Source organism: Volvox carteri, assembly GCF_000143455.1.
Source record: "Volvox carteri f. nagariensis unplaced genomic scaffold VOLCAscaffold_21, whole genome shotgun sequence".
Lineage (NCBI taxonomy): Eukaryota > Viridiplantae > Chlorophyta > Chlorophyceae > Chlamydomonadales > Volvocaceae > Volvox > Volvox carteri.
Window position 1 is genome coordinate 336,434 of NW_003307564.1, and position 20,592 is coordinate 357,025.

The following is a 20,592-nucleotide window of genomic DNA, read 5'->3' on the forward strand; positions in this document are numbered from 1 at the left end:
TCCGGACGGCGGCGGCGGCCTGCCGCAGACCTTCCCCATTGCTCAACCGGGTACGGGTACGGCTACAACCTCGTACACTCTCTTTCTGGGGCCGGCGCCTCCGTCACTGCCTTTGCTGCCGCTTCACGGCTACAGCCCAATGTCAACGCCGACGGCAGCTGCCGCCGCCGTTGCCGCCGCCGCCGCCGCCGCCACGGCAGGGGCTTCAGGGGCTCCGTTCTTGGGCTTGGGAGATGGCGCCATCAAGGTGCACCCGCCGCCCAGCGGTACGGCCACGACAGCGGCGGCCACGACCGTCGACGCCGGCGGTACGGCCGAACAGGGGCAAGAGTCTGGCCCCGCCCTGCTATACTCGCTGTCGCCGACGCCGACGACGCTGCAGCCACCGCCGCCGCCGCCGCCGCAGCAAGTTATCGGGGGAGAAGGAGCGGGGTGGAGGACGACTGTAGCCCCGAACGAGCAGCTATTGCTGCTACAGCCGCATTGCCAGCAGCAGCAACAACAACCGCAACTACAACCCCCTCCCTTGCATCACTCGCAACAGCAGTATCAGCGGCGCCAGCAGCCGTCCTCGTTATTGCCGCCGCCGCCACCGATGCAGCAGCAACAGCAGCAGCTGCAGCTGCCGGTGGAGCTACAGCCAACAGACCTCCCAGAGCATTACCAGGCTGGAAGGGTCCCCGCACCAGCTGAAGCAGCGGCGGGGGCAGCGGTGGCAGCGCCGACGCCAATGCTGTCAGGGAAAGGCAGCAGCCTGGTATCCGCCCCCGCCGCCGTCCAGCCAGACGCAAAGCGGCAACGGCTCAGTTTGAGCGACATGACACCGCTGTCAGGCGTAATGTCCAGGAACACCAACTGCTCCTCCGTGGAACAGCAGGACTTGCTGCAAACGTTTCACGCGGCGGCGGCAACGGCAGAGGCGGCGGTGCTGCCGTCAGAGGCGGCGGTGCTGCCGTCAGCGGCAGCGGCAGCGGCGGTACCGGCGTTACCCAACGCCGCCACAGCCCCTTTGCTGCTAACAACGAAAGGCAACGGAGGTGGCGGTAGCGGTAGTGGAGTTGGCCTCTTTCGTGCCGTACACTTGGGAAGCAGCAGCAGCAGCGGCGGCGGCGGCGGCGGTATGTTAGGTAGCGATGAAGGGTCACCTGGCGGGATCTTTACAGCACGGCAGATCCAGATCCAGATTCAGAATCAGATCCAAAATCAGTTTCAAAACCGGGTTCAAAGCCAGGATCAGGGGCTCCGGAACCAAGGGATTGACAGTCAGCTCACGTCCAACACGGCCCCGCCCCCGCCAGCGCAACCATCTGCGCCGCCGCAGCTGCAGCAGCTGTTACCGCCGCCGACTCCGACGCGACAGCAACATCAGGATCGTCAGCAGCAACAGCAGCAGCAGCAGCAGTACCAACAGCAGCAGCAGCAGCCGCAACAACACGTCTTTCATGCTCTGCCGGTGCAACAGCAGGAGCAGCAACAACAACAGCAACAGCAGGAGCAGCAACAACAGCAGCAGCAAGTGCAACAGCAGCAGCAAGTGCAACAGCAGCAGCAAGTGCAGCAGCAGGAGCAGCAACAACAGCAGCAGCAACAACAGCAGCAGCAGCAAGTGCAACAGCAGCAGCAAGTGCAGCAGCAGCAAGCGCCGCATCCTCAGCTTATGTACGCCTCAGCCTACCTCAACTACATACAGAAACAGCAATTCCTCCAGCATGCAATGCAACCACAGCTGCAACACCAACAGCAGGAAATGCAGCCATACCCGCAGCAGCAACAGCATATGCAGCAGCAACAGCATATGCCGCAACAGCATTACCAGCAGCAGCAGCAGCAGCAGCACACCGAGTCAGAGCTGTCATTTGGCTGCGGCGGCGAAGGGAAAATCAGCGCCGCTGCAGCAACAGCAGTAGCAGCAGCAGTAGCTGGGCGGACAGGCGCCTTGCCGGCTCGGCTTTCTCCTTACTGGCAACAAATCCAGTCCGCGAACGTCAACCACCCGGGCCAGTGCCACGGCAATTCCCAAGACGCCCAAACCCACTTACACACGGCAGTGCTGGCGGCAGTGCAGGCTGCTACTGCCGCCAGCGCGGCGGCAGCCGGCACCGCCGGTGGGCCGTCTTCGCCGCACCTTCCAGCCTTGATGGCTCACGGAAACGGCTTCTGGAACGGCTCATGGAGCACGCTGCAGCAGCACCCGCCTGCTACTGCCGCCGCAGGCGGCGGCAGCGGCAGTAGCAGCAATGCCGTACCATTAGTTCCAGAGGCTCTCGCATCCGCTGCTGCTGCTGCTGCTGCTGCAGGCGTCGTTACCGGCGCGTCTTCTCTACTACCGGGCGGTACCGCGGTGCAAACAGGGGCGGTACAGGGAGCCGCAACAGCCATCAGCACAGCTGCTACTGCCACTAAGTTTACTGCTCCTGTTGCTACAGCTGCCGCCTCTGGCGGCGCCGGCGTCGGCGGTGGGAGTAGCAGCCGACTGCCGGAGGGTGCTGGTGGGCTGGCGTGGCCGTCGGTGCTACTGCATGGCCAGGGATAAAAGCTAGGCGGTTTTTTTCGGTTGGAGGTTGGAGGTACCGCAATGGCTTGACTTTTATGTTAACCGCTCCTGACGCCGTGGCAGATGACGTAATGCCGCTTTGATTGCAGGATGGGTAATGATGTGATATGATGACGTCATGGCGGATTCCGTGATGCGGTTGCGGGGATGGCGGGATGACGTAATGTGGTGATGTACGGAAGTGACGTAATGGCGGGTGACGTAGTGGACGACGGCACAAAGTAGCGATATCATATGACGCACGCTTGGAGAAGTCCTTATTAGGCAACATACACTCGGCAGCTTCAAAGCTTTACAGGTAGCAGTAGCCGTAGTAGCAGTAGTAGCAGTAGTAGTACTACTAGGTATTACGGCAAGAAGAGCCGTACCTGGCTGTAGACTCCCAAGGGAATAAATAACCCCCAGCAGCAGTAGGGTGGTTGAGGGCCATGGGGGGCCATAACGGACTGCCGTACACTGTACTGCACTGCATTGAAACCTAGGACGGAAACCTTTTGAACACCCTTAACAGTAATGCATACATACATACATACAGCTCACCCCGAAGCTCGACATAACATAAGACTCTGTATGGGGGGATGTCTTTGCCGACCCACCATCACGCAAGAGGTGGAAGTAGACAGGTGTAGCGCACGAAGGCCAACTCTTTTGTGACGATGCAGTACAATACAGTACAATACAGTACGGAAAAAGCGACTTATGGTAGCGGAATGATGTTACATATAATATATACATGTATGTATATACGTATGTATGTATGTGTGTGTATCGTGGCAGCGTTTTACGCGCTGATGTCTTATATTACAGAATGGCGTGTAATTACAGGATGACGTAAGGCATGAGTTGTGGGCGATGGCGCCGGATGTAGATGACATAAATAGCGCGTGCGGCCCACGGGCTGTATGTGTAATTGTAACGATGTTGCACGGGGGGGGGCATACCTGGCAGGAATATGGTCCTTAGGCTAGAGGTGGCAGTAGCAGCAGCAGGAGGCAGCAACAACACAATGGCAGTAGCAGCAGCAGGGGGAAAAGGCGGAGCGAGATGGACGGGGGGGAATATGGTTTTGGGTTTCGGAAAATATCAAATTAAATTTTGTTCCCCGGGCCCCATGAAGGCAAATGACGATATGAGTACGTCATGACATGAGTGCGTCTTCTTGTTTTGTACGTGTTGCATGTATGTATGTATATATGTATGTGTGTATATACGTATGTATTTGTTACATATCGATCCGGGCCTGACACTGGCCAGGGGCACCTAACCGTACCCAAACGGGAATGAGCGACCGCCGAAGCGCTCTCCTACTTGTGGGGGGAGAGGGGCGTGAGGGGCCACTATCCCCTCCAGCTCGACCGAGGGCGTGCATCCCCCCCCCCCCGAGGGTGTTGCCGAGTTTTGGTCAAGAGGAAAAAGAGGGCGCGGTGGATACCAAGGCCCTCAAACAAAAGTATGTATGTATGTATGTATCCTTCGCGTGTTATACGACTTAGCGATATCGTTAAGTACTTGACAGGATGCCGTACAAAAAGATATCGTACATATCCAAGTTTTTGTGGATGCTTAGAGAGAAAGCATCCAATGATGTGCAGACGATGCTGCCGCGCGCCCAAAGACCCCGGGGCATACACACAATGGGTATGTGCGCGTGTACCGATGCACTTGTGCACACACGTGTTACACACGTCTATGCGTGTGTGTATCTATGTACGGAGAATGCGCCGAGTGTGAATTCGTTCCCCCGCGAACCGCGTCTAGCCTGACACGTCTTAACTCCCACTGTTTGCAGACCTTAGGGTTGCACACCTTACAGATCTCTGATCCTTCAGGCACATGTCGGTGCTTTTGGAGTTCACGCATGTCGGCGGTTGTGCTTTTCTCCGCCCTGGGCAGGAAATAGCGCACTCCTCCCCCCCACACACCCACACCCACATACATGAGGGTGTCGCACACAGTGTTTTGCCGTGCACGATTTGTGTCCGTGTGAAAAAGGGGAAGGGGGATTGGGGCCTTGGCCTTGGTCCTTGTCTTCTGGGGGAGGGGCCTAATTATACGGCGGCGGTCCAACCCGGTGGCAGTCCTTTGTCTGTCTGTCTATCTGATTGCTTTGCTGCCGTACTTCGTCTGCCAGCCGGAATATGCTCATGCGTTTGCACTGGTGCAGTAACGGCCATGTCTGGAGGGATAATTCCTTTAAGGTAGTTTTCTTAGAGCTGCTTCTTGGAAGCCGATGGCAAGAGCTTACATCTCCTAAGCTCATGTCGCTGAACGGGATGGGGGTGCGCTGGAGGATGCACTGATTTTGATAATTTTGTGGCTGTGCATTTGCGCTTAGTATGTGTGCGTGCATGGCGCTAGCTTTGTGTATGTATAATATGATAGCAACTAATAATAGAGTAAATATATAAAATAAATAATAATAATATATATAATAAAATAAAAAAAAATAATAATTTTTTTCTTTCTTTCATTGGATAGAGATTGTACATTAGTTGACCTTGAACGGTCAATCGGCGGTCGGTCTTTGCAAGATATATTTAGTACGGCCTCGCTCATTGTGTACGGCATACGGCATAACTGGTCTAAGCAAATCCGGCGCGCGGCTATTTACAATAATAGTGTCGTTTTTTTATTTGTCAAACGGGCACGCCTATAGTTGCTGCAATCGGCTCGACTAATTGTAATGGACACGAATATATAATATATTGTCGGTGGTCGATCAATTCACAATGTTTTGGAGTTGCTCTGCAATTTCTTTAATCAATCCGTCCCCTGCTGCCTTCCGCAAACGTCACGGGCTCCTCTCCGTAATTTCTAATGTACTCCGTAACTTCTTATAAACCTCTGTAAATTTTAACATCCTCCGTAAGTTCTTATATACCCTCCTCCATCTGCGACCCCCATCACAATCTTCAATGTCCCGTCGTTCAATTAAAGTCTTCCAAACTCTGGGAGAGAAGCTTTTGGCTGTTTGCAAATCCCTAAACCTGAAGCACGCGGACTCCTCGCTCGGAGGTACCTGGGGGCGTCTGTTAACATTTTAGCAGCACTGCGGTCAGGTATGATGTGTGAAACAGGGGGGTATATCTTCACCCGTGGCCGCTACCCTGCGAAACCCTGCCTTCCCCGGTATTTCGGGGCACCCTCATCCAGTCACCCTAGCCAACTTCTCAGTGGATCGCTCAGGTTCCGCACCCACCACCAGCATCCAACGGAATCTGCCGGGTCGACAGCGGCCCAACTCCATTCCTGGTCGGCCAGGTATGTATGTATGTATGTATGTATGTATGTATGTATGTATGTATGTACGTTTATACAATCAGGACCATAGGCGAGGCGTCATATAATCGAGCATTGCTGGAAGAAGTTGTCGCTATATTGCCCAAGCAAATCGATCCAACGCCATAATATTTATTTCACACAAGTTAATCTATTTATTTGTAGTCAGTGTCACGGACGCCGACAGTGATGAGGTGCAGCAGGGTGCAGGAGATGAAGGGTTTGTGAAACCCGTCATAAGCACACCATCACCTGATGAAGGGTAATACATACGTATTACATACGTAATACATACGTACTCTGCACCCCGCGGTATTCCGTGCACAAACGTTCTTTACGGCATCTTTCAAAGTGATGACAGAACTCTTAAACCCCACGAAACCCACCTTTTCCAACCCTTTACGCCATATGTGGGGCTTATTTCAGAGAACAGAGACATACGGAACAACAGAGAGCCTTGCGTACAACCATGCAAATACTTGCCTCAAAGATAAATCCGGCATGTATGGTCGCAGCAGGCACGCAGATTTCTAAAACGGAGAGCGCGCGGATGAGCAGACGACACGGGAGCCGGACTGACCTTATTTTTCTTTGGGTTGCCAATAATTAACATGTTGGATTAATAAAGACACCTAATCAGAAGACGTGTCGTGGTTCTGGCTTTACCATCTTTACCACGAGTCTGGGACGAATGTTAGGGTGAAAGTTCGTACGTACGTTCGTACAACTGTAAACTGCCCCTGAACTCTAGGGTACGTTTCCATCGCTAGATCCCGTCTGCCTCGTCCCGCGAGATGATGGTGAGTTTTAAATTGGTTACAGCCTCACTGCTGATGATGTGCGCGAGTGGCAGGAGTGGCAACGAAGAATTCGAATTGTATGGTTACGCCACTCAGCTGTGCGATAGTACGTCAGGAGTTGTTCCGCCTACGCGCCACAAGTAATAATATCAAGGATATATGTCATGTGCTGCTAGATTGCCCTGCGTATGCGAATATCCGTTTGAAGCTTTGGGACCTGGGGGTTACTCCTGGGAACCGCATGATCGAGATTATGGGCGTCAAGGATCAACGCGGGTTAGCGCGCGTCTTGGACGACATTAGAAAATGCAGGTTGCAGTACGTTGAAGATTAATCAATCCGATATTGTTGGGTATTAGCATTATTTCTTTTTTTGAGTTCCTGTTTCCAGTTTGGCGGTTCATGAGCCTTTTGGCTCGTCTGGACCGTACAAGCTTGAAGCTTGTAAACGTAAACGTTAAACGTTTCACACATTTGGGCCAATATTTATTGTAACACAGAATATCCCAAAAATAGGGGGGTCCTTGTGAAGCAGCTGCCCGCGTTTCTAAAGCCCGTATGGTGTTGGATTGTAAGGTGCCCAAGTACGTTTGCGAGCAACAGAATGGGGCCAGGCTGGAGAGGAAAGTGCAGTGGCATAATGGAATGTGAGATTAGTCTAAGCTGGTTACAGGGCGTTTGGCGCACGGGCGAATTTACGTGCATACCTTTCACCGTAGCATCAGTGCTCAGCTTACTTTTTGGAACGAACATCAGCATAGGTCCAAGCCCTCTCGCTTGGAGGGATATGCAAACAAACATCCTGATAGGGGTAAACTCGCACGCTACCGAGCATTCAACCGAGCACATGCATGCTTAGTTGATGGTGAGATGCGACCCCCCCTTCATTTCGTGCTCGGCAAGCCTGCCACCGCGTACCGGATATGTTGGCGATGTTACAGAGACGCTGCACCTTGGTTTCTGTGCGCAATGCGTACGATGCTCGACCCCGCCGACCAAAACTACACGTGCCCAACTGAAGACATTACCGGTGGTTGTGCAGCAGCTCTTGAGGCTGTTGCTGGCTGAAATCCATCCTGAGCTGTTGCAACACGGCTAACGCGGGCACGTCCCTATGCACAGCAAATAGCTGTTCTAAGCCAACAGCGGCGTCCATGTCACCGACAAGGCTCTAAACGTCTTATCTGTTCTTATGTTTAATTAAGTTTATGTATGTTATACTTTGCGCAACTTTGTAATTTGACTTTACTCTGAACAAGGTGCTGTATACGTTGCACTACCAAAAACGCGACCGTTTGCTTGCACACAACTGCCTCTTCGCCAGACGCTTCCTCTTCCCGCGGCAGTTTCACGAGCCCAGAGTTGCAAGCTACGACGTTGGCTTTCGGTGCTTTCAGTTACTGCAAAGCAGCCACGCAATAGTCCAGCCTGCATGCCGCGTGCGGCTGTGGCCAACATGCCCACCTGCGCAACGCGCTGGCGCACCTCGTCCTTTCTCCACGAAAATTTATATACACTTACACACGCGCATTTTGCGACTCGAAAGCGCGCATCCGCGCGGCAAAATTCGCTCCTGGCTTTTTTGGACGATGTACGTCCCGTTTATTCGGCAGAGTACGACCGCTCACATTTCTGCGAGGGGCTGCTTAAAAATAGGGGGGTCCTTGTGAAGCAGCTGCCCGCGTTTCCAAAGCACGTATGGTGTTGGATTGTAAGGTGCCCAAGTACGTTTGCGAGGAAGAGAATGTGGCCAGGCTGGAGAGGAAAGTGCAGTGGCATATTGGAATGTGAGATTAGCGTAAGCGAGTTACAGGGTGTTTGGTGCACGGGCGAATTTACGTGCATATCTTTCACCGTAGCATCAGTCCTCAGTTCACTTCTTGGAACGAACATCATCATAGGTCCAAGCCCTCTCGCTTGGAGGGATATGCAAACAAACATCCTGATAAGGGTAAACTCGCACGCTAGCGAGCATTCAACCGAGCACATGCATGCTTAGTTGAATGGTGAGATGCGACCCCCCCTTCATTTCGTGCTCGGCAAGCCTGCCACCGCGTACCGAATATGTTGGCGATGTTACAGAGACGCTGCACCTTGGTTTCTGTGCGCAATGCGTACGATGCTCGACCCCGCCGACCAAAACTACACGTGCCCAACTGAAGACATTACCGGTGGTTGTGCAGCAGCTCTTGAGGCTGTTGCTGGCTGAAATCCATCCTGAGCTGTTGCAACACGGCTAACGCGGGCACGTCCCTATGCAGAGCAAATAGCTGTTCCAAGCCAACAGCGGCGTCCATGTCACCGACAAGGCTCTAAACGTCTCATCTGTTCTTATGTTTAATTAAGTTTATGTATGTTATGCTTTGCGCAACTTTGTAATTTGACTTTACTCTGAACAAGGTGCTGTATACGTTGCACTACCAAAAACGCGACCGTTTGCTTGCACACAACTGCCTCTTCGCCAGACGCTTCCTCTTCCCGCGGCAGTTTCACGAGCCCAGTGTTGCAAGCTACGACGTATGCTTTCATATCTTTTCATATCTTATTCGGCTCAGGCTAAGCAGCCAGCCAAAAGTCCGAGATGCATGCCGCTTGTGACTGCGGCCAACATGCCCTGATGAGCGGCCTTTCGCCGAAAAAATTACATACACTTTTACAGGCGCATTTTGAGAATTGAACGCGCGCATCCGCACGATAAATTTCGCGCCTGGCTCTTGGGGCGTCATGTACGGACCTTTTATTCGCGAAGTACGACCGGACACATTTGTGCGAGAGGCTGCTTAAATAGACGACTAGAAATAGGGGGTTCCTTGTGAAGCAGCTGCCCGCGTTTCCTAAGCACGTATGGTGTTGGATTGTAAGGTGCCCAAGTACGTTTGCGAGGAAGAGAATGTGGCCAGGCTGGAGAGGAAAGTGCAGTGGCATATTGGAATGTGAGATTAGCGTAAGCGAGTTACAGGGCGTTTGGCGCACGTTTGGCGCACCGTAGCATCAGTCCTCAGTTCACTTCTTGGAACGAACATCAGCATAGGTCCAAGCCCTCTCGCTTGGAGGGATATGCAAACAAACATCCTGATAAGGGTAAACTCGCACGCTAGCGAGCATTCAACCGAGCACATGCATGCTTAGTTGAATGGTGAGATGCGACCCCCCCTTCATTTCGTGCTCGGCAAGCCTGCCACCGCGTACCGGATATGTTGGCGATGTTACAGAGACGCTGCACCTTTGTTTCTGTGCGCAATGCGTACGATGCTCGACCCCGCCGACCAAAACTACACGTGCCCAACTGAAGACATTCCCGGTGGTTGTGCAGCAGCTCTTGAGGCTGTTGCTGGCTGAAATCCATCCTGAGCTGTTGCAACACGGCTAACGCGGGCACATCCCTATGCACAGCAAATAGCTGTTCCAAGCCAACAGCGGCGTCCATGTCACCGACAAGGCTCTAAACGTCTTATCTGTTCTTATGTTTAATTAAGTTTATGTATGTTATACTTTGCGCAACTTTGTAATTTGACTTTACTCTGAACAAGGTGCTGTATACGTTGCACTACCAAAAACGCGACCGTTTGCTTGCACACAACTGCCTCTTCGCCAGACGCTTCCTCTTCCCGCGGCAGTTTCACGAGCCCAGTCTTGCAAGCTACGACGTAGGCTTTCGGTGCTTTCAGTTACTGCAAAGCAGCCACGCAATAGTCCAGCCTGCATGCCGCGTGCGGCTGTGGCCAACATGCCCACCTGCGCAACGCGCTGGCACACCTCGGCCTTTTCCGCCAAGAAAATTTATATACACTTCTACAGGCGCATTTTGCGAATCGCACGCGCGCATCCGCGCGGTGAAATTCGCTCCTGGCTTTTTGGACGATGTACGTCCCGTTTATTCGGCAGAGTACGACCGGACACATTTGTGCGAGGGGCTGCTTAAAAAATCAAGGATATGTCAGTCATTACTGTAGTTAGTGGAATGCTCATAACACAAAACGGTAAGGACGTCGTCTCGCATGGAGTTCAAAGGGCGAGAAAGAGCCTGGGCGAGCATGTATTAAGGAGACGAGGCTAGCAACCACGACAATTTTAACACAACAGGTAGAGGAATGTGAAGATGTATCGTTGTGTATGCGAGAGCGCAACAAATGCGCGCTGACCGGGCTAGGCCGGGCTGAAAACATCTACCGTACAGCGAACATTCGCTGCAGGACAGCTGCGCACCACAAAGCCCGACACCAAAAAACTGCTAGGAATGATAGTGAAGGCGTATGACATTCTAGTTACAACGTCTTTTCATGCTGCATCGTTAGTGTTACTAACGCACTTGCAAAGCTCTAATAAAAGTGCCTACTCCCTATCACGTGTGGCAGTTTGACTTATTGATTCAAAATTAACTTATTGATTCAGAATTAACCTTACTCCGTAACCACACGCTGGTCGCAACGGCAGCCCAGCCTGGCTTGCCAAAGTTGTGACGTCTGTGATCCAAATTGGTGGTTACCATGATCAGCTTGAATAAGATATACGGACTTTAGCTTTGAAATGCGGCACGAGCTGCAGCGCGATGCAATCTGTGACAGCCCTCCTGTTGCTGTTGCTCGCGCACGGCGTGCTAATACCGGTACAAGCCAGGAAACTCTATGACAACTCAGATAGCGTTGATTTGGTAAATCTTATGAGGCTCGAATGTACTGACTTTCTCGGCTGCCCAGAACCATTCAAATTGGTCATCTTCATGCTATGACTTATGCAGGTGCCTCGCAGCAAATTGGTGTTTGTAGAGAGCCCAGAAGCATCAAAGCGGCTTCCTAAGCAGCGCGCGGGTTACCTTTACCCTATTCTGTCTTGGGGTAAGCTTGCTTGGAGCGAACATTGAGCCCTAGCCTTATGGGCAGCACATCATGGGCATTTCAACCCGACATCACTAACAATGTGTCATAGATATTCCGCTTTTCAAATCCCTATCCCTTCCCAGTCTCCTATTTGCCTGGGCTCCATATGCTTAGTTTCCCCCCTCCGTCCGCTGCGGCCCCTCCGATTTGCTTCACCTTCTCTCCCGCCTTCCCGCGTTCACCTGCCGCCACTGTCTCGCTCCCACCTACCGCCACCTGACCAGATCCCGCTGACCCCGCTGACCCGCGCAGGGCCCAACAACCAGGTCGCCGGCTTGAAAGAGGTCCTGGCGTTGGGGCGGCTGCTCAAGCGCACCGTAATCGTGCATGACGTAAGGGCCCCATCATCTGCCTGCCAGCTGCCTGTCAGTCCTAGCTAAGCGGAAGCGGAAGCTGTCGCTTGCGAGCCTTTCAGGGGTTTATGGTTCTTCAGTCATTGCTGGCAGCGTCACTCCTGTGGTTTCTGCTCCTCCTGCTCTCCTGTTTCTCAACGTGCCATATTGTGTTGCTGCTGCTGTACTTGTTCCTTTTGTTGCTGTTGCTGTACTTGTTCCTGTTGCTGCTGCTGCTGTACTTGTTGCTGCTGTAGCTGCTACTGTACTTGTTGCTGCTGTAGCTGCTACTGTACTTGTTGCTGCTGTAGCTGCCGCCGCTGCTGGTCCCCATGGACTTGGCTTACTTGTAGTCCCTGATCATCGCCGCAGATCATCAACCACTATGACGAGCAGCAGCAAGTTACACTGGAGGGCGGTCAACTTGCACTCGGTCCGGATACGACCATGCCCTTTGACTTGGTGAGATATTATTTAGAGGGATAAGGATAACAAATATGACATAACAAAAGTTATAAACCAGGAGTTATGAAATGAGAGATGTAGGAAACCCTCGCAGGGAGGGCCCCACTCGGTCATCTGGGAGCTTTCCTGGTTTGGCAACAGCTGACAGGATGTTGTGATGTAGCTGTGTCTACAGGTCTTGGAGGATGCTCGCTTCCCATTCCCCCCGGTTGCCGCCTTTCGCAGTCTTTATACCATTCTTCCCCCCCCATCACATCAGCTTATCCATCTTCCTTTTCCCTCCTCTACTTTACCTACGGTCTTTCCGTGTGTGTTTTGTCGTACAACCCGTACGCCAGCGTGCCCTTTTTGCCCACAAGCACATTGCCCGTGACACGTGCCTGGCGGCGGCGCCGGCGCACCTTTTTGTCTTGCCTCGCCACCCGCATTCTGTCGTACAGGTGTTCGACTTTGACCACTTATCTCGTCACCAGAGTGTCGTACGGCAGTCGGAGCTGTTGTCGAAGAGCGGGGGATGGGATGGAGTGCTGGATGCCGTGGTGCATTTTGACGATGCGTTCCTGCCCCAGGTGAGCGTTGAGTGGGTGAGTGGGTAGGTAGAGGAGGGGAGCTGGGAGGGTGAGTGGCTGGCTGGCTGGCTGGGAGGGTGGCTGGCTGGCTACGTGGCTGCGTTTTTGACAGTGTAAGGACGGGCAGAGCTCTGGCGTGTGGAGCTTTTTGTTGGCACCGCAGGCAAGCTCTCCTAACAGATTTTGTTGGGAAATAACATTCTGACCCCCCCATTCTGACGTTCAGGCAGTAAATCTTGTTACTCGTGATTTATTGGGCTTAACTAATGGTTGAATTAGTCCTGTCAGGTCATGGCCCCGACCGGTTCGGGCCGTGATATTAGCTATATAATAGACTAATTAAACAATTTGCTGTCTGTTCGGACATTCAGCCTTCGGCGCCCTCAGGCCCATAGGGCCCCCAGGGTCCGTACATATGGGCCCTTCACATATCTTTGGAGGGTGGCAACACAACTCCAGTAGGTGTAGCAGTAGCAGACACATACATACATACATACATACATACATACATACATACATACATACATACATACATACATACATACATACATACTTAGGAGCTGTGTGTCGTGGCAACGCTAACGCTTTGGTGGTTTCGCCGGACTATCCCGGGCCCCTGCAGTGGTGATCAGGCTTGTGCGGGATCCCTTTTCTTTATAAGGCTACTTCTCCCCTGGACCAGCCCAGGAAGGGACAGGTGGTGGAGGTCAGTTGTTTTAAGGTGGTTGCAAGACGTCTTGTGGTGTCGAGCTCTCTTAGCCTTTCTCTCTTGGAGGTTTTTTGTTGGCCTGTTAGGTACATCAGGAGCCCTCCCCTGCCGGGACTGCCCTAACCGAATTTGTGTTTGTTTGTTTGTTTTCCCTTCGAATCCCGTTTTCGTTGGTGGTGTTTTGGGGGGTTGTTTCAGAGAGCCTTTGACTTTGCCCTAGCTGAGACTTGTGGACTCGCTCTAGCGGGACCTGAGAGCCCTTCGTGGTGTATTCAATGCAGCGCCATCCCCGGATGGAGGGGCTGCGGAGTGGCTGCGTAGAGTGTTGGCAGTCTGAGTCAGGGTCGGGAGCACACAAGACTAACCGACTTGTGCTGTGTGCTCCCGACCCTTGCGCTGTGTTTCGGCTTCGGCCCCCGGCTCTCGCGGCCCACAGTGTAATCTAAGTCATACATACATACATACATACATACATACATACATACATACATACATACATACATACATACATACATACATGCACACAATTGAGACACCTCGAGCCTTGAGAGGAGGTTTTATTATTATGTTTGTCCCTTCTCTTCATCATCTTCTTTAGCTCTTGATTCTTTGCTTCTTTAAAGTGATAGCTCACCAAGTCATCTGTTTGCCTCTTCAGCTCGCTTCACAGCCATCCATGAACTAAAATCCATATCCCGTACCGACAGATAAAGAACGCAATAGCGCTCAACGTGACAGACGACGGAGCCGATTACGTCAAGTTCCCGGCCTTCAACTGCAGCAAAGGCGAGCTTGCAGCGATGGTCAAGAAGTTAGAGCGGTACAAGTATGTTGGCGTGATTGTGTACGAGCATGTCGTACAGAGTGCTGGCCATGGAGTGAAGCTGTACATGACTGGGGACGCTTGCCATGACGAGTTTTTGCAGGTTGGTAATTTCTTAAAGTTTATATTTTTGCATGTGTGTAAATGTGTGTGGGTGTGGATAGTGAGTGACTTGGGGGGGAATTCGCCCGTGCGAATCTGTTCGTGAATCACGACTTCGAAAAAGTACCGATCGGCGGATGCAGATCCCGTGATAAGCCCTACAGGGTACTACAGAATCAGATAGCATTTGATGACATGAGAGGTCTTTTTGTTGTTATGTTAAGTGACAGAGGGCACAGGTGCAGACTTAAATAATGTATTAGTGAATTTTCAAATGTAAAGCAAAAATGTAGCGTAATGTGTTCCAGGAATTCGTTACAACTTTAAATTTTTAAAAACGGGATGTACGGAATAAGTACGGCAGGATTATGGCTAATACTCCATATCATGCCAATGCTTGCATGATGGCTGCCTCTGTGAGTATCCTCCCTTTCGCACTTCCCTTCGCATGCAGGTGACTGCTCAACTGACTAAGAGTAAACAGATCATACAGTTGGCGAAGGACTTTCGAGAGAAGCGGCTCGGGAACCAGAGCTACATTGCCGTACATATACGGCCGTACCCTGACAAATGTGAGCACAGTCTCGAGGTGATTAATTGAGACTTTGCCGGTTGCCAAGGAAGGTGTCAAGGAAATCGTTGGCGATGGCAATGTGGGCGGATAATAATAATTTACTTGAAGATTTAAAAGCGATTTTCCCCCTACAAATGCATCCGCGTTGCGGCTCCATTTCCCAAGCAGCGTACAGCGTTAAGACACCGGGTTGCGTTTCGGCGTCGCAGGCTGGCGGTCGACCTGCCTTCGCATCTGCGCCATTTCTTTTCAGACAAACCTCAATCTCGCCAATTTTAAGCGGAGTTGCTGAACAACGGAATTAGGGCTTTGCAGATTACACTGCTCCAGCCTACTTGCTATCTGTCTGTGGCAGCGGTGGATTTACAGTGACAAACAGACAGACGGACGGACGGACGGACAGAGAGACAAGACGGAAGCACCGACCCGCGGGTCTGTCAGTCCGCCACACTTTGGCCCCACCACCCCATCCGTCAACCCATCCAGACCGGATTCATCTGCACACGCAAACATACATACAAACACACCGCGCGCCACCTTCAGCCCTTCTTCCCGACGATCTCGCCAACCCTCTCCTGCGCTCTTCACCTCCTCGTGTGCTTTGTTTGTCTGTCCTTTCCAACCCTAAAACCCAATTTCCTCCCTCTTTGTCCCGCTCCAGCCTACCAGTGCCACCTCTCTGGGGCAGAGGTGGACGTACAATTCCCCCAACTCCCCCTTTGTCCCGCTTTCCCATTCCTCTCCTGCTTTCCTCCCTCGCCCCGCTTGCACACGTTTTTCCCTTCCTCCTCCCTCACCTCTCCTCCTCCTTCACCTCTCCTCCTTCACCTCTCCTCTCGGAGCGCAGCGTTGGAAAAGACTTTGTTTCCTTGCGTATGATGTCCCGCTCCTCCCACTCCAGGTCTGTACGTGTGGCGCCACCCAGAGTTAAAGGCCGACGAGAAGATGGCTAAGAAGATGTGTAAGAACCCGCGCCTCATAAAGGTTTGTTGGTGTCGGAAGGGAACATTACTATTTCTGCGTGGTTGAAAAGTGTGACTGCTGGCTACTTAGGGCTCGAAGGATGGGGTGCTGGATCTACAGGCTTTTCGAGCATGATACCGCGACAGCACCCCGTGAGGCCTTATGCATCTTTGGCACGAGCTGAAGAAGTGGAGAGCTCGAAGGATTGAAATTTGCGACCTGGCAGACAGACAGAACAGACAGATAGACAGACAGGCGAGCTGGTTTGACTGGCTGCCTGGCTAGTTGGCAGTCTCCGAGAGCGCATTAATCAGGGAGATGGGGGGTTTGACTGACAGCTGGCAGAGTGGCAGAAGATTCAAACGATGCTCTTCAAACTACTCAAATGTTGAAGATGACGATGAAGTGACGGACCCGAGTTCCGTCCCGCCGTTTCGGACAGCCGTCATCATCACAAGGTTCTATGCTCCATGTACAGATATGTACGGCGCAAGTTTGTACGGCCCCCGATGTCTTGCTGTCTTGTCATGAGCACAGTATTACGCGACGTCTCTTGCTCAAGGGTTTACACTGCCGTACAGCGAGCAAGGATGGAGGCCTCTCATCTTGCTGTGGCTCACGCATCCTCCCACAATGGATAACTGATAACCGCAAAAAACTGATCAAACGTCCTTGAGCCTCCATTTCCTGCCCTCATTTTTAGGGATACGTATTTTTTACAGGCCGACATTTTCTGCAAACCCGAAACAAAACCTCGATTGCCACTTGCCGCTCGTTTGCTTCTGTGCAGGTCTTTGTTGGTCAAACACTTCACGCCATGAAAACGAAGCTCGTAGACGGGCTGTTTGTGATGTCGTACCCATCTATTCGTGATCGCATTACGGAGTTGTACGGTACTAAAGGACTCAAGCCAGTGTTTTTCGACGAGGACGATTTGGAGGCGGCGATCGGCTATAAGTGAGTACGTACGTGTGGGCCGGGTCGTCAAATGTAATATATATTACATGTGTATTATTTATATTTGTTTATTCATTTATGGACGCATTGCCTGATTTGGGAAAAAAACGGTAACCTTGTTGCTACCTTCGATCCTGACATGCGCTGCGCGAAGTGCTGAATTTGAATTATAGTGTCAACAGTAAAAGAGAAGCGCCCAAGCCCGGTGGGGTCGCATTGGTTCCTCCCACATTCCGGAGATATGTGCGAGTGTGTTGGTTTTGTATAGTTGGTTTTTAGTTGTGTAGGTTATGGTGGTTAATAACCCCTCTTCGGTGACCGGCCTCCAACAGCACTTGCACTCACGTGTTTGTAACAAAAACACGTGAACCCGTGAGCCGCCACGAACGACCCTTGGATGACCCACCATGATTTGGACCCACCATCAACAGGAGCGTCTCCCTGCTGGGAATGGTAGAGGAGGAAATAGCACTGGAGGCGAAGATCTTCATCGGAACGTCGTACAGCAGCATGACGGGGATAATTTCGCAGGTACGGACTGTAAAGTACGGCACGGCGACAGCGCAGCGCCGTACATGCAAAGCAGGTCGTCAAGATGAGACGGGGGGGATGACTTGGGTTGGTAGGGTATTGTGACGAAGCTAAACACTGGAGAAGTACGGCAGTACGATAGTACGACATTCGTAGCAACTGTTATGGTAGCGGGTGGTAGCTGGTAGGGTGGATGTTAACCTGGCCTCTGTAGCTTCAGTAGTGTTTGAATGTACGGCACAAGAGTAAGGCCTGAACTGGACATCATGAAATGTACGACAATTGAACGGTCGGAACCGTTGAATGTACGACACACTGAGGAGCCTCCTTGCGACACAACTTCCCCCTGGCTTCGTTGCTTATTATTATATTATCACCTCCCGTCATTTCCTGGTTTGCCTTCTCCTCTTGACCGTTATGTTCGTTACCATTAGGGTTATTATCCCCGTACGGCTCCTTTATGGAACTGGGCAATCATGAAAAAATTGCGCTTAGTACCTGACTGTATAATATAATACATTATATAATTTGCCTTTTTTGACATCCCTGGCTCATGTTTTTACAGGAGCGCTTCGCACACGGTGTTTGGCCGGGGAATTCAAAGGCCTTCACCAAGACGACCTGATGGTGGCGCTGGCTGGGAATGGAATTGGTATTGGGATTGGGGATGGACTTGGGGATGGACTTGGGGATAGAAAGTTCCTCATCCGCTCCAGCGTGTCCCCAAGTGCTGGCTCTGGCCCGGGGCTTCCCTTGCCCTCCCTTCCCTTTCCTTCCCGCGCGCTGCGGTTTACTGTGCTGCAAGCGAGCACATGTGTAGGAAAAAGGTGGGGACCGTGCGGGCATGATCGTACATCTGTACGGTATGTACGACATTTTCCGCGTTGTTCTTTTTGGATCATCATCGCAGTCTGGATCATCACGTACGGCGTGTGTATGTCATGTTGCATCAATCCGCCTAGGAAGGGGCAAGGGTTGCCGTCCGTACGTCTTATGCTTATGCCCCTCAAGATCCTTTTTCTATGCTGTACATAGTCATTTCTACCTGGTCTACCTACTTCCGTACCGACGCGGTACGGCATCCATCAATTTCAGAGTGTTTACTACTTACGAAAGAGTAAATTGTTACCGACGACCTTTATCTTGCGGCTCTTCTAGACAGCAAGCTCGTTTTTTTCCGTGTTTTTTTTTTTTTTTTGTGACCAAGACCTCGTGACTGGTACAGTAAAGCGACGAACGAGAGTACAAAAAGAATGTTGTCATTTGTCGTAAATACTCTTTTGTAGGCGTGAAGTATGCGAAATTTGTATTATGAAGAAGAGTGTGTGAAGTTGTCTGTTCCTCATGTCGAAGCAATGAACAGTGAACAGCCTGCACGTGCTGCGCACTAGTGATTTCTGTATGTTGTTACAGGGTGGCACTAGTGATTTCTGTATGTCTGTATGTCTCTGTCCGTTGAGTCCGTTTGGACGTTGGACGATGTGACAATCAGGACGCAGGCGATGGTGTGGCAAGTGGCAGGGGAAGTGGTAGTATGATTGAGAAAGGGGCTGGGGGTTATGGAAATGAAGAGTGACATGAAGAGCGAGTATTTGGATGACCTGACACATGGGATCGGACGGCAGGATCCTCGGTGCTGTTGCCCGCAATCAATCAGTAGAAATCACCACAATGCTAAAGGGCGGAGGCTAGACAAGGCGGGGGCGGGGGCGGGGGGGATTTTGCAGTGTGGGGGGGGTTTGGGCCAACTGCTGGCGGCCAACGATTGTCACGTTGTGCGTTGTAGGCCTCCACGCTTTACTTTAATTTAAGCTTTGTATTCCTTAGTTGCGGGCTGGCTCAAGTTATGCCGTCCGTTCGTACCTGAAGCAGTGTTGAAGCGATGTAAGATGAGGTTGGTGTGTTGTGTTGTGGGTTGCGTTCTGTGTGATTGGTGGATGTAATGCTGTTTAGCCCGGGGGTTGTAACGGAATGGTTGATCAACCGGCGCTGTGCTCAGTGATACAGCAGTGGCCGCGAACAGGAATGCAAAGAGAATGGTGGGATGAAAGTGGTGGAGGTGGAGGCTGGTTCTGTTGCCCACGGTTGCCCACCCATCATGTAACTTCGTTTTCGTGCATGAAACTTGCTTCATTAATCGATCAATCGTTATGGGCGGTGCCTCAAAGATTTGCTGTACTTTTGAGAGCGCTGTGAGTGGGCAGCTAGGGTGTCTAGCTGCCCTCTGCCTAAAGGATGCAGCTGCACAGCAGCGCTGCTGCGGCTGGGAATGCGGCGCTAATCCAGTCACCAGACGGCCAGACGGATCCGAGAGGCAGAACTTATAGGGGATGAAGTCTTCCCCGAAAGGAGCCCTGCGGTGGGCAGCATGTCGATCTGAAGGAGATCCAGATCTGGGTCCCCGCGAGGTGGGCAGGAGTCTTGAAGTGTTTCCTCCAAACTGCTCGCGGTCGTGGAAACTTGGTCCTCTGGCAGCACCTGGAGGAGAAATCTGTGTCCAGGTGTGGAACATAATGGGTTCCGGCTGTGTGGTCGTGCGCGCTGCTCCTCTGCTTTACTGGGCCGCATAACAACATCCTGTAGCTTGAGCCGTGCTTCCATGACCGCGCCAGTATTTCAGGCGGTCCAGCGAGGAGAGACAAAACTTGTAGAAGAATCTGGGGCATCACCTCAGAAAACGGTGCCAAGCAGCTCTTGATCTCGGCTATATATATTATTTCTGAGATCCTCCATTTCGCCTTCCGTTATAAGCGTACTGTGTGGTGTAACATCACTCGGTTCAGCCCGGGCAGCTACTTCCTGCCGTTCGCGTATCACTTGTACGTCCCGTTCCTTAGTGCTTTGGAGAGAAGTTTTTTGTCCTTGTTTGGAGTGCTTTTTCTTTTTTGTCGTACATAAAAGTGATTGCAGCATCGCTGAGCTATACTTGCAGGGCTATACTTGCGTCTGTTCTTCGTTGAAGCTGGCCTGTTTAGCTGTGGTAAAACCTGTCCAGCTTCAGCTTCTCTTAAGGATCAGACCTCAGGAGACGAATGGTTAAGGCAAGTACGGAGATGG

The 20,592-nt window shown here is 51.9% G+C and overlaps 3 protein-coding genes across 3 annotated transcripts in view; 2 read left to right on the forward strand and 1 right to left on the reverse strand.

Moving 5' to 3' along the window:
• Positions 1-2,533, forward strand: part of VOLCADRAFT_91426 (uncharacterized protein) — a gene marked incomplete at both ends in the record, with an annotated part of 7,292 nt that extends 4,759 nt beyond the window's left edge. The window contains 3 exons of the mRNA XM_002950893.1: positions 201-757; positions 1,976-2,105; positions 2,298-2,533. Of these exons, the coding sequence (XP_002950939.1) occupies positions 201-757; positions 1,976-2,105; positions 2,298-2,533 (923 nt within the window). The remainder of the gene's footprint in view (positions 1-200; positions 758-1,975; positions 2,106-2,297) is intronic.
• An 8,832-nt stretch (positions 2,534-11,365) lies between these two features.
• On the forward strand, positions 11,366-18,160 carry VOLCADRAFT_91427 (uncharacterized protein; the record flags this gene model as incomplete). The annotated part of the gene is made up of 10 exons (XM_002950894.1): positions 11,366-11,468; positions 11,763-11,842; positions 12,215-12,304; positions 12,748-12,876; positions 14,293-14,511; positions 14,965-15,082; positions 15,986-16,068; positions 16,838-17,004; positions 17,436-17,535; positions 18,101-18,160. 10 exons carry the CDS (start codon positions 11,366-11,368, stop codon positions 18,158-18,160), a joined length of 1,149 nt encoding a protein of 382 aa, XP_002950940.1.
• Positions 18,161-19,342: 1,182 nt separating this feature from the next.
• VOLCADRAFT_91428 (uncharacterized protein) lies at positions 19,343-20,047 on the reverse strand (the record flags this gene model as incomplete). Its single annotated transcript, XM_002950992.1, has 1 exon — positions 19,343-20,047. One exon carries the CDS (start codon positions 20,045-20,047, stop codon positions 19,343-19,345), a length of 705 nt encoding a protein of 234 aa, XP_002951038.1.
• Between the last annotated feature and the right edge of the window lie 545 nt (positions 20,048-20,592).